This window comes from Apium graveolens, chromosome 2 (assembly GCF_009905375.1).
Source record: "Apium graveolens cultivar Ventura chromosome 2, ASM990537v1, whole genome shotgun sequence".
Classification (NCBI taxonomy): Eukaryota; Viridiplantae; Streptophyta; class Magnoliopsida; order Apiales; family Apiaceae; genus Apium; species Apium graveolens.
In genome coordinates, this window is record NC_133648.1 from 63,806,893 (window position 1) to 63,825,309 (window position 18,417).

The 18,417-nt window shown below is 35.8% G+C and overlaps 1 protein-coding gene across 1 annotated transcript; it reads right to left on the bottom strand.

Annotated features, from left to right (window-relative positions):
* Positions 1 to 6,360: 6,360 nt before the first annotated feature.
* LOC141690272 (secreted RxLR effector protein 161-like) lies at positions 6,361 to 6,894 on the bottom strand. The gene has a single exon (XM_074494974.1). The coding sequence runs from the start codon at positions 6,892 to 6,894 to the stop codon at positions 6,361 to 6,363; it is 534 nt and encodes a 177-aa protein (XP_074351075.1).
* Between the last annotated feature and the right edge of the window lie 11,523 nt (positions 6,895 to 18,417).

Below are 18,417 nucleotides of genomic sequence, written 5' to 3' on the forward strand. Positions count from 1 at the left end.
TATTCCTAACAGGTAGAGAGTAGTGTGACATGTATATTGTAGACCGAGAGTTGGTCGGTATGTATATTGTAGTAAAAACTCGGGAATCATCCCGGTGATGTTTTGGACGATTAAAAGTCCTTACTTGTTTTATTCCAAGAGACTCGATGTCCACTTGCGAAATATTAAAATACCTCGAATTTAGTTAAAACAATTTCTAAAGATCGTATTCCCTCAACTATATTTTATTGTTTGAATAATGAATATTATTTCAATTATACATTTATTATAGGAGAAGTATTCTCCAACGATTATTTATTTCAAATTCGATTAATTAAATTATTAAAGATTACTTAAATTATTTAAACGTAAAATAGTTGGGGAATAATATTTCAAATGTTTCTTTAAAACATAATCATTCGAGGTCTAATTATTTAATAATTATTATTTATTACTAATTTATTTATTAAATGATTTAATATGATTTCAAAATCATAAAACCTATTCAAAAATACTCCTGGATTTCAGAAAATTATACAAAAACTTTAAATCGTCGATAAATTTATCTCGACTTATTTTAAATATTTGAGCATAATTTCAAAAGAAACTCCCCCTTATTTATTTATCTGTTGACAACGGTCAACTCACATCCTTAGTACTTTCTCCGAAAATTCTCGGAAGTACATATACATATATATACATGTGAGACGAGTTGTGCCTATCAACAAGCAAAACGCTCTGGGAACTTCGATATAGTTCGATGATTCCAAGTATATGATAGGATTCTTAAATGGACATAGAAGGGGTCGAGATCCAGTACTTCGTGAATTGGGGAAACTGCTATATAAATTTTCCGTATGAGAAGGTACCATGTGTACTGAGGGACATACGAAGTATGCAAAACATACCCGAGATGAATGGGGAAGCATATATAGCCCGAATGCGGCTAGGGTGACAACCAGGCGTATATATTTCATCCATCTACATGTAGAAAAGTATACCGGTATATGACTGATCATCGTATCTCGGGGGCTTCGATGAATGTCCTATTTTTCCAAATTAATTATGATGCAATACCGTAACCCAAACCTGGGTGTTGGGTTTACCATTAAAGTGTTTGTGGGATAATAAAACAACTATTTTCGAAAGAAGGTATGAATCACCGAGGAAAGCTATTTTAAATAAACAGATTTGTCGTATATGGAATTATACTTGAATTTCTCATACAGTCTTTTCATATGGTACATTATTATGGCTGCGCATTATTGCTCACACTTGCTTTCTTTTAAATGTCACAACACAACAGATAACCAGTATGCCGGCGTGGGACTTAGTCGCTTGCAGTCATGGGGAGAATCCCTGGCAGCTTTGTCTCAGGTTGGCCAGAGTATCAGATTGTTATAAGATATCATACGTAATTATTGTAACTTCATGTAGAGGTTACGAATAATTGTTGGAGATCCTGTAAAGTACATTTGAGTTGTAATAACAGATGATACTTGTGGTATGTCATTTCTAAGACTATAACTTGTGAGTTTCTGAGATTGAGGGTTTGTGATATGAAATTATTGGACTATTGAGTTAATGCAGGTAACATATGATTGAAAGATTACGTGACGACCCCGATTCCTGACCCCGGATTTGGGGGCGTTACAACTTAAATTCATTTCTTTTACCTCTTTTTGATATTATACCAAATAAAAGGGGGAGAAGAAATTAGAGCCCCCAATTTTATATTTTAAAATATTCTTGCTAAATGACATGAATTGTACTTCAAACTATATATATAATTCATCTCATGAGCTGTTCAGTTGTGGAGGAATTAAATTAAAAAGGATATACAATGGATTCTCTTCTTTAATCTATTTCTGTAAAAATACTTTTTAAAACTCATGCATACATTTAGGGGAAGCACATAGTTAGAAAATTTTAAATTTTACGTTTTATTTGACAAATACCAAAAAGGGGAAGATTGAAAGGATATCTTCAATTAATTATATATTTTGGTATTTGCATAATTTAACATAAATTTAAAACACGTATATCCTCTCCAAATATGCATGAATTTAATTGACATAATCAAAAGTGAAAAGCCATCTCTAGCAAAATATTTTCAAAAATGTTTTCAAGTATATTTATATTTTAATTATAAATATAAGAGATATTCCAATTTATTGAAAAATCAAAATATATATTTTAAGGAATATATATTTTAAGGAATTATCAGAATATGATTTTTCTTAGGCTCTCTTGCAATATTAGTAAGGCAACAAGTTTGAAAAAGGAATATCAAAATTTGGGTATTCTTTAGAAGGCTCGTGCTAAATTTATTTTCGGGTGTTGACCAAGACTTTGACCGAGCGTTTGACCAAGCTAACTTTGATCAATATTGACAAAAACTTGCAGATCATCATTTTATGATATTTAGGTAATTATCATATTTTTGGTTTTATTTATTAAAGGGTTTTCAAAGTCGTTATATTTAATGGTGCTAATTACTTAATTAAATGATTAATTAATGATTAATTGAAAAAACTAAAATACCATTATTATATAATTAAAAGTTGCTGGGATTTTTGCTCCATAAACTTGTTTGTCCTATTTGCAAGTTGCAAAGAAACACAACCAAACCTACACCTCATCAATCTACACCACTCTCTTCATCCACCATTCATTTTAACTCAATCTCAACCACTCCCTTCACCTAACTTCTTCTATAAATAAACACCCACCCCGCCATTTTTTTCCACAAAGACATAATTAATTTCTGGGCATTTTAATAAGTATTCTCTCTACACACTCTCTAAAATCCAAACCCAAATACTTCATCTCAAAAATCTTATCTCTTACTATTATATAACATATATTCAAGGTTTTTGTTATTCGAGCTTAGTTTCACCAACCAAGCTCTATCATCCCAAGAAAAACTCATCCACACCACTTTATTGCCTCCCGAAGGGCTGCCCAAGTTCAACCAACAATCCGAAATTCGGCCGAACCTTCTATGAACTTTTCCGGCGAACTTTTCCGTTCATCTATTAAAAGTGGTAAACCTCTTAGCTTTTGTCCGAGTCTTAACTGACCACCCTTAATATTCATATAAGAAGCTTAGTACCACCTTCTCTTCATATTTACAAGATCTTATATATTATAACTTGACAAAAAACAAATTCGTATAAGGATTGTTTAATCGAACAAGATTCGGAAAATTATACACTTCTAGCACGAAGTAATAATTTATACAAAGCTTGATTTAAATTCCTTACTAGGCCCTTAGTGTTTCGTGGGAATTAAATCACAAAAACTATCATTTTATTCTTTAAACTTAAACACACTTATTTTGGCCATATATTGATATATTTGCTATAACTGTTTAACAAGACTTAAGCGACTTCCCATCCTAGCACTTTTAGTGTTTTGTGGGAAAAACTTAAGGCATATATTATATATCTATATATATATATATATCTATTTATTATATTTAGTTAAAAGATTTAAGTGAATTCACTTACCAGCACCTCTAGTGTTTCGTGGGAAAATCTTAAACTTTTAAGTAAATATAATTATATATATAATCGTATAAGAATTAAGCGACTTCCCTTACTAGCATCTTCAGTGTTTCGTGGGAAAAAACTTAAAGCTTATATTGCATTATATATATGCATACATATAAATTGTGCTTATATAATTTAAACTCTGCTCTTATATTTTGTGATATATTGTGTTTAAATTACGCACATTTTATTGTCTCGGCCAAATATATTATAATTGCAAATACTTAAAAGATAAGTGTAACACTCTCGATTTATAAAAAGTCTACACATGACTACATAAAATGAGAAGCTGTTTTATCAAAGGTCTGAAACCTACAATGCTTCACTAAGGACTTGATATATTTATTACTTCGAAAATAAGATATATTATCGAAAACAAAGTAATACCAAGTATACTTTGACTTTTATATTAGTCGAAAGAATGTATACATTTATAAAGCCTTAAGTTACAACACTTAAAAGACTTAACATTTATTACTCCCGCACTTCACTTTATCTACTTCGAGTAATAATTAATATACTTTCATTAAAACATAATATTCAATGAAAAGTATACACCAATATTCTTTTAAGAATATTTGTACGTCATCCGATCTAGTTAAGTATTTTATTAGTCCAAACTCTTTTTAAATAACTAGTATTGTTTCGTAGATATTGTCTTCTTTGTTTTGCAGTGAGGTGAAGTATTGTGAGGAGATTCTCGTTCTAAGACCCAAGTCTGAGATGTACTAACAGGGACTTAGTAGTCTTTGCACAGTGAGGACAAGGAAAGACCCAAGACCAAATACTAAGATCCGAAACTAGCAAAAGCCTAAAAGGACAAAGACTACACCAAGGGTTCTACATCAACTTGGAAAAAATAACAGGGTGTTATTTTCTAAGAGAGGTTGTGTAGGTTTACACATTTATTTTGAGGTGGTAACCCGGAGTTATGCACCAAGACAAATATTTGTGGGGTTGTAAAGGCTTCTCCGCCTACGTAAGAAGCAATGTTATTTTAAGGGAAAAAGTCGAGTCCGGGAGAGGAACTCAAGGACTGGACGTAGGGGTGAGCGAATCTATTAGAGGTTGCGCCATCGCGAACCAGGATAATCTCACATGTGGTGTTTTCTTCCTTGCCTTTTATTTCCGCATCTATAATCTGCATAACTACTCGGTGAAATATTTAAACCAGGATAAATATTTTTAAAATGTCATAATAATTTTTGAATTGTTAATTAAGCTATTAAACCCCCCTTCTAGCTTAAAATAGCCCTTTTACGGGATCTAACAGCGTAAAAGTTGGAACTCCCAGATTCAAGAAAAATTTACCCCATTTTTCATGTTTCCCAACTGAAATGCTACATTGGTGATGAACCTGCTAATCCTACGGTACCAACTCAATTATCACCTGACTTGGAATTGTGTGTTGAACCATAGCAATTGGTAGAAGTTCGACACCACAAAGGACTCCAGAAGGTACTTTTTACAATGGAAGCGTTTTCTCGAATATGAAACTACCTGGGAAGAGGTGAACACCATTCAGCATCGTTTTCCTCATTTTCACCTTGAGGAGAAGGTGCGGATCTGGGAGGCTGGTAATGTAATGAATTCAGATGGACAGCCCTAACCAAAGAAGCTTATCGTGTACAAATGGACTAAGAAGTAAATAAATGGGTCGGCCCAAGAAGAATGACGGGGAATTTAGTAAAATGAAGAGGGCAAAATAGGAAGCAAGAAAAAAACCAAAAAGAGTATCGAATGAGGGAATTAGGGTTTTTATGCAGATTATAGTCTTGTCTTTATTGCGTATGAGACACTAGCGTCTCGAAGGTCCATATTAACAAACTCAGGCTTGTAATTTGAAGTAATCAGTAAAATATTGTGACAAACTCTTAAGTTCAATAAATTGCAACATAGTACAGCTTAATCCTTCTCAGGGCGACATCATTTCATTAGAGACTTAGATGTATAAATCGATGGAGAGAACACTAGTCGGGCATACACCATATAATAACTAACTAGTATAGAAAAACTAGTAGGATCCTGAGTTTGATTTACGGTGTCTTTTTTGAACCCTATTTCATTGCGGCAAAACCAAGCTGCCCATGCTTAACTACAAAAATCTCGCAGTTCATCTTCACTCACTTTCTCAGTCATCCACTCCAATCCGGTTTGCAAAGTTCAATGAGGGTGCACTTTTTAATAGCTCCATAAAATTGTCATGAGTCCATATTTCACTTATTGTACTACAGTCAAAGAGAGAGTAAATAATTGATTCTGAAAAAAGCACATACTATTTTTCACGAACAGCCTGGCTTCCTTTATAGGCTCACCAAATGAAATGTATCATGCCTTGAGGACCATGAATGATGACATCCGAGTCTAGCCAACTGTAGTTATATATATACCAACTATTTGATATAGAGAGAAAGGCACATATGTCTGGCAAACGACTTGACTTCTTATTCATGGATAACAGGATATATATATAGAGGAAATGAAAACAGAAAGCCTACAAATTAGGAACTGATCGTACGTGATCATAACAATCTCCTGATCATAATCTACTACTAATTTATTCCTCAAATCCTACAAACTCGGCACAAATCAGAACCAAGTTTGACAGCTAATATAAATGCCAAAACAGAAAACAGTACTAACGACTATAGTAACTATATGTTTGAGATTACAATGCAACATTCTCCCCATAATCTCAAACATGTCCAGCTAAGTTCTTTACTCCTAAAAGCTTCCACATCCTTTCAAACTTAACAGTAGTTAAAGCTTTTGTCAATTCGTCAGCCATTTTCTCAGCGCTGCTAACATGCTTCAACACCACTTTTACTCACTCTACACATTCTCTAATGAAATGATATCGAATGTCGATATATTTGCTTCTTCCGTGGAATATTGGATTCTTCGATAAATCAATTGCTGATTTATTATCAATACATAGAGTGACTTGACCAATATGTCTAGATGTGATTTGACTCAACACATTACGAAGCCATATACCTTGACATGTCGCAGCGGTGGCAGACATAAAATCGACTTCACACAAGGACAATGCTACGCACCTCTGTTTCTGTGATACCCAGGTTATCACACTTTCATTCAAATAAAAGATCATGTCTCCAGTGCTTTTCCTATCATCCAAATATCCATCCAGATCACTATTTGAGTAGCCTGTTAGAATGTTATTTCCACTGTTCTTTTCGTACAATAGGCCATGGTTTATTGTCCCCTTTACATACCTTAGAATCTGTTTAACTGCATCCTGATGTATCTTTGTTGGTCTTTCCATAAAGTAGCTGAAAATGCCTACCGAGAATGCAATGTCTGGCCTAGTGTTCACCAGATATCTTAGCCCCCCCACCATGATTTTATACTATGTAGCATCTACAGCCTTCCTATGATAATATCAAAATAGTTGTTCTTTAGGGTCCATCGAGTACTTCGTTGGGTTATAGGCTATCATACCAGCTTTCTCCATAATTTTACGAGCATAACTTGTCTATTTCAATTCAATATATCCCTTTCCCTGTTCAACTTCTATCCCTAGATATTAACTCAGTTTCCCCATGTCACTCATTTCAAACTTGTCATTCATCTCAGCTTTGAACTCTTCTATCATAGCAATACACGAACCTGTCACAAGTAAATCATCTACATATACTGCCATTATCAAAACATCATTTCCCTTTTTTCTGGTATACACAACATGTACATAAGGACAACGAATAAAACCAATGCTTTCAAGGCATGAGTTATGTTTATCGTACCACGAATAGGGAGCTTGACATAACCCATAAAGAGCTCTCAGTAATTTGTAAACAACTTGTTCCTCACCTGATATTCGAAGCCTTCAGGCTTGCTCACATAAACATCTTCTTTAACATCTCTGTTGAGAAATGATGTCTTAACATCCAGGTGATGTACTTCTTAATCATTTTTTGCTGATAACGCCAACAAAAGTCTCACAGTCTCGAGTCGAGTCACAGGGGCATAGATTTCATCGAAGTCAACACCAAATTCTTGAACATACCCCTTTGCTACAAGGCGTGACTTGTATTTAATGATATTTCCATTTGCGTCCTTTTTAGTTTGTAAATCCATTTCAGGCCTATGACTTTCTTATCAGCTGGTAGAGTAGTTTTTTTCTAGGTTTTGTTTTGTTCAATTGAGGCCATCTCTCGTTTCATTGCTTCAGTCCAGTTTTTGTCCCTTATTGCCTGCTTGAAAGTTGCAGGCTCATCGATTCCCATGAGATTCAATTCCTCATGTAGCTCAATTTCTTTGGTCTCGTTGTAGACATATGAAAGTAGCCTGATCCTTTTTGGGATAGCACTATCATCATAGTCATCTATGTTTAACTTTGTCTCACTTGATTGCTGTCGTGGAGTTGAATCAGTAGGGCTTCCAGTACCATCTCCTTGAGTCTCCACATTAATAACATCTCCTTGAGTCTCCACGTCATCTTGAACATCCACTGTAACACTCTCTGCATCTACATTACTCTCTTGTAGTCCAGGAAAGGTGAGATGTGTCATGTCATCCTCATTACTTTCTTTGTCCCAAAGCCACGGTCTTGATTCCTCAAAAATCATATTTTGAGATACATAAACTATGTTGCCCGCTGGATAAACTCTGTTGCCCGCTGGATCAAATAATCGATATCCTTTCGTGCCTAATTCTCTCCCTAGGTTTATCACCTTGATACTTCAATAATCCAGCTTTTTGTTTTTGTTTCCTGGGGTTCTCATGTATGTTAAGCATCCAAAGACTCTGATATGACCTATATTCGATTTCCTCTACTTACAGGCCTCATATGGTGTTTTCTTTGACAAAGCACGGGTAGGTAATCTATTCAAGATATATCTTGTGTGTCTTACAGCTTCTCCCCATAGTTTCGCAGGCAAGTGCATTTCTTTCAAATAACTTCTTACCATTTCAGTTACAGTCCTGTTACACCATTCTACAACCCCGTTTTGATGAGGCGTGAAAGGTGTTGTGTAATGTCTTTCTATACCATCTTGTGCACAATAATCCTTAAATTTATTTGAAATAAATTCTCCTCGTCTATCCGACCGAAACACCTTGACCTTCCTTTCAGCTCCATTTTCGACCAAAGCACAGAAATTTTAAAGGTAGTGAACGTTTCCTCTTTACCTTTTATGAGGTATACCCACATGAATCTGCTGAAATCATCAACTAATAAAAAGAAATACTTATTTCCAGAGGCAGTTTCTGGACTGATTGGGCCACAAATCACCATGAACCAACTCGAGAGGCTTGGTGGAACTGTAGTTTGTTTTCACTGGAATTTGTTTCTTTGTTTGTTTAGCCATTAAGCAGCCCTTACAAGTGACTCCAAGGTGATTTATCCTTGGCATTCCTCTAACCATCTTCTCATTCGACATCAGTGCTAAGGCATGATAATTCACATGTCCAAGTCAGGCATGCCACAGCTTTGAGGTCTCATCTGCTTTGCTCAACACACATTTACGGTGACTGGTTTCAATGATAATTTTGTACAAACCATTCATTGATCATCTAACATTCATAAGGAGTTTCTCCTGCTTGTCATAGATTTTTAAAAACTCACCTCTGATGATCACTTTGTGCCCATATTGAGCCATTTGTCCTAGACTGATAATGTTGTTCCGTAGGCTACGGATGTAGTAGACTTCATATAGAGCTCGCTCCTCGCCATTTTTGCACAAAAAAACAACAATGCATTTGCCTTCTATCTTGGCTGTAGATCCGTCTCCAAAATGAACTTGGCCTGTAACAGCCTCATCCAACTCAACAAATTATTTTTAAAACTAGTCATATGGTTTCTAGTGTTGTTGTCAAGATACCACAAGTTTGAGTCATTTATTTTAGCTTCCCTAGTTATTATTAGCGAAGGCAACACTCCTCTTTCATCAAGCATCATGAGACTCTGATTTTTTTCATTGCATTTCATCATTAAGAAAGCAGGCTCATCATCTTCAATTACCGCCATATTTGCTTCTTGTCGTTGTTCCCTGAATTTTTTTGGCCGTCTACAATCGGCTGCAAAGTGCTTGTATCCTCCACAATTGTAGCACTTCAATTTGCTTTTATCACGTGGTCCACGATATCTGGAATTAGACGATCCTGAACTTTCCTTGCTAGAGAGTTTGAGCCACTCTTCATGAGTCAACAACAATTTACCTTCTTCATTTTCATGCTTGGCCCATTCTTCACTAGTGTGCATCAGTTGACTCTCTGTTGTCTCCATTTTTCCCTTTATACGCTGTGACGACCTCAACCCTGGGGCCAGGAGTTGATGTCACCAAACATAACAAACCACAAAAATATAAACTACAAGATTATTAATATTATATTATCACAAACCCAAAACCAAGATCCGATCTAGGTTCAAGTATGATTTAAGTTACTCATTATTACAAACCATTTATTAAAAGCCTAACACACTAAACTTATTCATCAACTCATCAAACCGCGCATGGTCTGATACAAATCACCTCAGAGGAGCCAGGTCCAGAAGGGGCTGAGACTCGGTTCTGCCAAGGTTTGATGGGTCTTCTCTAGACATATGCGATATATATATAACAGGTTGCAAGGGTGAGCATATAATCGCTCAGCAGTACCAATATATGAATATCAAGATAAAAGCTGTAAAGTAAATAGTTATAGGAACAGAACCATAAATCAACATGAAATCAGTAATCCTGTAAATCCTTTCGAACAACAGTAAATAATCATCGATAAAAGAAACTGGATATCACTGACTAGCATGCTCTTTATGAAATAAACATAATTGTGTGTTGTGTAAATACCAGATTCCAATTTTAGCATGCTATTCACATTTTCTATTCAACTGTATAAATCACTTATTTCCTTACGGGATCACAAATCCAAATTAGATACGTAATAGATATGTGAAGATAGCTGATCAGGCTATCAACACAAGACGGCTCTAACTGTCATCCCACACACCTGTTCCGGAACTCAGAGACTAGCTAAGTCTCTGATCTGCTGGACTAATCGGTCATATAATTTGCACAACCGAGTTAGCCTCTTACGCAACCTCAATAGGCCACTCTGGCCCCTATGTATCCTATATCTGATCGTTTTATCCAGTTTTCAAAACACTTGTACCTATCTCATTTTAAAACCATTCATTTAACAGCACGCGTAAAACTGGTTCACAAATCATTTTTCATTTGAGATAGGTACCTTTCGAAGTTACTTTTCCCTAAAACTGGTTGAAAATAATTATTTATAACCACTGGGGATACGTAACTTAAAATGTTATGTTCCACCACGAGAATAAAATAGCAGTATATTCATATATGTTGAACCATAAAAGAGTGGTCAGGGGTACTTGCCTTTCAACGCTTTACAGAAACCCTAGGTAGCTTTTACGCTGACTTCGGTCCTTGCGAGACTCGACTGGGATCTACAGTAACAGAATAACCTAATTAGTTATACTGACATGCTTGATATCCTCGAACCTAACAACCCAATCCAATCACCCGACTCGTATAATGCATATACACATAATCATGTAATCAATATTAATATAAGGGTAAAACGTTTTATATCGTAAAGTATATTTCTCGTATTTTAAAATAAAATTTAGAAAAATTTTGAAAGCGACTCCTCTATTTATAAGCCCACCCGTCGAAACATAATCGACGTCAATCCCAACTGCAAATAACTAATTACGTACAAACTAATCATACAAACCATTTTATTTATTTATAAATTTAGGACTCAGATAAAATCATCACCATCCACCGTCGAAGTCGACTCGCCGAGGCTCATCGTCGATGGAGGCAAAATTTATTGGTGCCCGATAATTCTTCGGGTTTCCAAATAAACTTCGCCGATTAAAATTATTTCCCGCACGAATTATAGTTTAATATTACAAATTTTTAATCAATAAATCCATGCAGAAAAAGGAAATAAAAGTTAAGATTATAACAATTAAATCTAACTGCAAAACTCAGCCTAACAGGAGCCCAAAACAAAGGCCAACAAAAAGCCCAACACAGCCCAACCGAAAAACACAGCCACCGCACACACATCCACGTTCTGCACATACACATACACACACACACTAATACTCGCACACACACACACAGAGATTGCACACACATACAGATTGTACACACATAAAGATTATACACACAATTATATACATACTTATATATATACCAATAGGACAAAGCCGGAATCAAATGGAACAATAACCGGAAAAAGACAGCCAAAAAAGGACCGGAAACGGCGACGGGACAAGCACAACCGGGGGAGGAAATGGGAACAGAGTGGGATATTTCATAAGAATTTAACACGTGTCCCTATAGTCTCCGGAAACCGAATTTTGCCTCACAACATGCATTTTATCGAGTAAAGTTGTGGTTAAAAATGAGCCGTAAAATTATAAATAAAATATCAAAATTATCAGAATATTCAAAAGTTAATAAAATAAAAGTTTCGGAATAAAATACGAATTATTCAAACGCGCTCTATATCCGGACTTATCAAATTAATGAATAAACGTGCGGGTGAAATTAATCCTAAAAATTTCAAAAAAAAATTAAAATTCTCAGAATATTATTAACTTCACAAAATATGAGTTTCGTAAGTTTTGAAGAAATCTAGAATTAAATACTGATTTTATAATTAAATGCAATCGAAAAATCATTTAAAGATAAACAATTAATAAAATATTGATTTCTAAATTTCATAAAATCCCAAAAATAATTATTAAAATTATAAAATCATAAAATAATTTTTAAAGACAATCCAAATATTTATAAAAATAAATCTGCAATAAAATCACCTTTAAAAGTGAAAACAAATCAATACAATGCAATAATTAATTACGCAAATAAAAAATGCACACCGATAATCACACATAAATAATGATAATCAACACACAGCTGTCAAAACCAATCTACATACTTTATAAATAATTATTCAGCAATTACACTATTAAATAATATAAAAATAGACGAGTCGTTATATCCTTCCCTCCTTAAAAAGATTTTGTCCCCAGAATCTGACTTAACTAAAGAAATGAGGATATTTCTCAAGCATGTCTGACTTTAACTCCCAAGTAGACTCTTCTACTTGAGGATTTCTCCAAAGTACTTTCGCTATGGGGATAGACTTATTCTTAAGGACTCGCTCTTTACAATCTAAAATTTGGATTGGTTATTCCATATAAGACAAATATGGTTGAAGTTCGATCGCTTCATATTCTATAACTTGATTCAAGTCAGCAATATATGGCTTCAACATGGATACGTGGAACACATTATGGATATGCTGAAACTACAGTGGTAACGCTATCTCAAAAGCGACCTTCCCTATTTTTTTCAGAACTTCAAATGGTCATATATATCTGGGGCTGAGCTTACCCTTCTAACCAAATTGAACTAATCCTTTCCAAGGTGATACTTTCAGCAATACCAGTGACCCTACTTCGAAGTTCAAATTTTTCTGATGTAAATCCACATTCTTTCTCTGTCTATCCTGGGCTGCTTCTAACCTTTTCCGAATTAATGCCACTGCATCTTTAGTCTGTTGAACCAGCTCAGGACCTAACACTTTATTCTCTCCTACTTCATCCCAATACAATAGTGATCTACACTTGCGTCCATAAAAAGCTTCATAGGGAGGCATTCCAATGCTGGCATGATTGCTATTGTTGTACGAGAATTCAATTAAAGGTAAATGTTCATCCCAATTTCCTATAAAATCCAAAGCACAAACTTATAATATTTGTTCTATTGTATGGATGGTTCTCTCACTCTGACCGTCTATCTAAGGATGGTAGGCGGTGCTCATATTCAGTTTGGTTCCTAGACATTCTTGAAACTTGGTCCAAAACCTTGAATTGAATCTCGGGTCTTGATGGGATACAATGGACAAAGGAACTACATGCTTGGTCACTATTTCATCCAAATATAACTAAACTAACTTTTCCAAGAAATATCTTTCATTGATTGAGAGGAAATGTGTTGACTTTGTTAATCTGTCAATGATTACCCAAATAGCGTCGTGATTGGCTCTCATCTTTAGCAATTCCACTACAAAATCCATTACAATCTCTTCCCACTTCCACTGGGGAATCTCTAGGGGTTGTAATAATCCACTTGGCCTTTGATGTTCTGCTTTTACCGTCTGGCACACGTGACATTTTTTAACCCAATTTGAAATATCTTTCTTCATTCCGGTCCACCAGAAGTTCTTCTTTAAATCTTGATACATCTTAGTGCTCCCAGGGTGGATAGAAAACCGAGAATTATGCGCTTCGTGTAAAACTTCATTCTTCAGTTTCGTCACATTGGGAATCCAAATTCGATAAGAGAATCTAAACATACCTTGGTTATCCTTTTGGGCACACAGTTCTTTCCCTGTCAGATTATCCAATTCTTGCTCCACAACTCCTTTTTGACATCTTTTAATCTTATGCATCAATGTTGGCTGAAACGTAATCTCATACAGTTGCTCTTTACCTTTTTTTGGTACTCGAACTTCGATCTCCATCTTTTCCAAATCTCGTGCTAACTCTTCCGCAATCTTAACCATATTCAGTCTCTCTTTTCTGCTCAAAGCATCAGCTACTATATTGGCCTTACCTAGGTGATAGTTGATAAAACAGTCGTAATCCTTGATTAACTCCAACCATCTTCTTTGTCTCATTTTTAAATCCTTCTGAGTGAATATATACTTCAAGCTCTTATGATCCGTATAAATATCACACTTTTCTCCATACAGGTAATGTCTCCATAGTTTCAAGGCAAAAACTATAGATGCCAACTCAAGATCATGGAATGGATACTTCTGCTCATGAGGTTTCAATTGTCTGGAGGCATAGGCGATGACTTTATCGTGTTGCATCAGTACACAACATAAACCTTTCAAAGAAGCGTCGCTATAAATCACAAAGTTTCCCTTCTCATCCGGCAATGCTAGTACTGGAGTTGACACTAGTATTTTCTTCAGTTCCTGGAAGCTTTCTTCACACTTCTCTGTCCAAATGAATTTCTCGTTCCTCCGGGTTAGCTTGGTTAATGGAGACGCGATCTTAGAGAAATCCTTTACAAATCTTCGATAATATCATTCTAGCCTAAGAAAACTTCTCACTTCCGTCGGAGTCTTTGGTTGTTCCCATTTGGATACGGCTTTAATCTTTGCAGGGTTTACCTTGATACCTTCCTTACTCACCACATGTCCAAGGAACTGCACTTCTGTCAACCAAAACTCGCACTTGGAAAACTTTGCATACAGTTGTCTTTCTCTCAACCTATGGAGGGCAATCCTTAATTGCGTTACATGATCTTCTTCAAACTTTGAATAAATAAGGATGTCATCAATAAATACAATAACAAACTTATCCAAATACTCCTTGTACACCCGATTCATTAAATCCATAAAGGTCGCTGGTGCATTGGTCAATCCAAACGACATTACTAAGAACTCATAATGGCCATACCTTGTTCTGAATGCAGCATTGGGTATATCTTCAGGCTTGATCTTTAGTTGGTGGTAGCCAGATCTTAATTTGGTCTTTGAAAAATAGCATGCTCCTTTAAGCTGGTCAAATAAATCATCAATCATTGGCAAGGGATACTTGTTCTTTATTGTCAACTTGTTTAGCTCCCTATAATCAATGCATAACCTCATACTTCCATCCTTCATCTTTATGAATAATAGTGGAGCGCCCCACAGAGAAACACTTGGTCGTATAACTCCTTTATCCAACAGTTCCTGGAGTTGCTTGGCCAATTCCTTTATTTCCACTGGAGCCATTCAGTATGGAGCTTTGGAAACTGGTTCTGCTCCTGGTATCAAATCAATGGAGGACACTATTTCTCGGTCAGGTGGTAATCCAGGAAACTCTTCCGGGAAGACGTCGGGATATTATCTTACTATGAGAATCTCATCCAAAATAGGCGTCTCTTTCTTAGTGTCCACCACATGAGCCAAATATGCTTCGCATCCTTGCCTTAACAATTTTTTTTCCTGCAGTACTGAGAGAAACTCCCTATCCTGCTTTTAACCTTGATAGTTTATCCTTACATTATCTGTTGTATACGTGATAACTCTCCTTTTCTTGCAGTCAATATTTGCCTTATACAGAGACAACCAAACCATGCCTAAAATAAAATCGAATTCTCCTAACTCAAAAGGTATTAGGTCAGCGGGAAAAGAATGACCTGAAATCTTTATGGAGCACTTAGGACAGAATTGACTTACAGGTACTTTGTCCTGATTAGCCACCTCTATAGTCAAAGGTTCATCTAAGTTTGTCAACATTAATTGCATTTTTATTCACACAGTTCATGGATATGAAAGATTAAGATGCTCCTCAATCAAATAAAACATTAACAGGCACGGAATTAAAAGAAAGCATACCTGCAACTACATCAGAATCCTAAGCCGTAGATTTCTTAGTCATTTTAAAAGTTCTAGCTCTGGCGATACTTGTTGCTAATCCTTGAGATGCACTTCTCCCTACATTACCCTGAGTAACTGATCTGCAATTCCTAGAAATATGCCCCACTTTGCCACAACTGAAGCACATTACTCCTTGGTTCTCCGATTTGCACTCAGTGCAATAATGAACCTCCTGGCCACACTTGAAACAGTTGACGTTCTCTTTGCACTGACCATCGTGCTTCTTTCCACATGTCTTGCAATCGATCATCAGATGATTGGACTTTGTCGGAGTAGAACTCACTGAGGTAGTATTAGGCCTAGCCGGTGGGAAATTTTGCCTTCTGAACTTCCTGTCTTTATTCCTTCCGAACCATCGCTGAAACTTCTGACTTACTGCTTCCTGTTCTGACTTTGCAGGACCACCTTCAAACTTTCTTTTCTTCTCACCTTTTTCCTTAGCAGCTAACCTCTGCTCACTTTCTATTACTAAGGTAGCCGGAACTACCGAAGTATACGTCTTGAGTTGTAGAGCTACAACTCCACTCCTAATCTCTGGCTTCAATCCTTGTTAAGACCGCTTCGCTCTCTGAGCTTCCGAACTTACATACTCTGGTGCTATACGAGCCAACTCCGTGAATTTGCCTTCGTACTCTGTGACACTTCTGTCCCCTTGCTTCAACTCTAAAAACTCCATCTCCATCTAACTCTGGAGACAATCCAGAAAATATTTTTCCAATAAAAGTTATGTGAATAGGGTCTAGGGAATAGGACCCTCTCCTTCCAATGCTCGCGTAGACTCCCACCAATAGTTTGAATCATTTTTCAGAAAATAACTAGCATAATATGTCTTTAAATCCTCACTCACCTTGGTGAGTGCAAAAGCCTTCTCCATTTCCTTCAACCAGATCCTGGCACCAACAGGATCTACTTCACCTTTGAATTCTGGGGGTTTCACAGCCTGGAAGGACTTAAAACTAATAGTTTGGGTTGTCCCCCTCATCTGGTGTTGTTGCTGGATCTGCAGCTGCTGCTGTTGGATTTGCTGCTATCGTTGTTGTATGAGATGCTGCTGTTGTTGTTGTTGTTGCTGAAATTTTTGTTCCTGCTACTGGAATTGATGTTGCTGTTGGGCCAGCTGAGTAGACTGCTGACGCAACAAATCTATCAATTCACTCATGGAGGGATCCCTAGTAGATCCGTTATTTGGTTGAGGATTTTTCTTTGGTGGCATTCTCCTGAAACATAGCAGCCAGAGCTGCAAACGAACAGAGTTGAGCCGAGTTTCGTCCGAGCCAAGCCAAGCTTAATTTATTTTAAAAAGGAACCGAGCCGAGCCGAGTTTAATAATCGAGCGAAAAGTGATGTCAAAGCTCGGTTCATTTATAAACGAGTCGAGCCCGAGCCGAACACGAGTTTGTTCACGAACAACTGAACTGAGCCGAACTCGAGCCGAGTCGAGTTGTCCATTAATATTTTGAATATATTTTTCAATCGAATAACCTTAAATTATAATCTATAATTTTACAAGTTGTATCGAGATCAAGTACTAGTTTTTCCTTAAAATTATATATGCACACTCACACTTTACACTTATTTCTTAATCTAGCTATATCATTTTATTTTTCAAGATGATTTTTAAAATATATCCAACTTTATTTAAAATTATTGAGACATTCATAACTTTATACAGCGTACATTACATTTTAAAATGACGATGCCAAATTTATTTTATTTTATTGTTTACTTAAATATGGTTTATGTAAATTACAAGTTATTTAATGATGTTTATAAAATATGAATAATTGAAGATGAATGTATCATGATAACAATTTGATAGTTTACTTACGAAAAAAGTAAGTGTTAAAATTAGAAAAATAAACAGAATCTCTAAAATAAATTAATTATTAATAAATGCTAAACAAATGTTCGAGTAAAAATATTTAAGTGATTAGTAATAATTTATTATTTATAAGATATATAAACTTTATCCGAGCCGAGTCGAGTTACCGAGTTTGAGCCGAGTCTGAGCCGAGCCCGAACTAAACGAGCCGAGTCTGAGCCGAATAGGAAAAAGTTCAGCTCGACTCGTTTATTTATCCGAGTTCATTTATATGTTCAAGACCGGCTCGTTAAAAAAAATGAACTGAACCGAGTTTACTTAAAGGATTGCTCCAAACAGTTATACATAGTATCAGGAGAGTGTTGCCACTAAGACAATATCCTCATCATGTGGTTAATTGGATCCATCCTGAATGAATGATTATATTCTAGAAATACCAGCAACAGAAACAACAATAATAACAACGCACAAGTATATGAAAACTGAACAACATAATAAAGCAGCTACTATATAACAACCATATAGAAATCCAACTGATACAACTGATATCCAACTACTAAACCATCCGAGTACACAACAAAATTGGCTGATATAACAGCCTCTAACTACTACAAA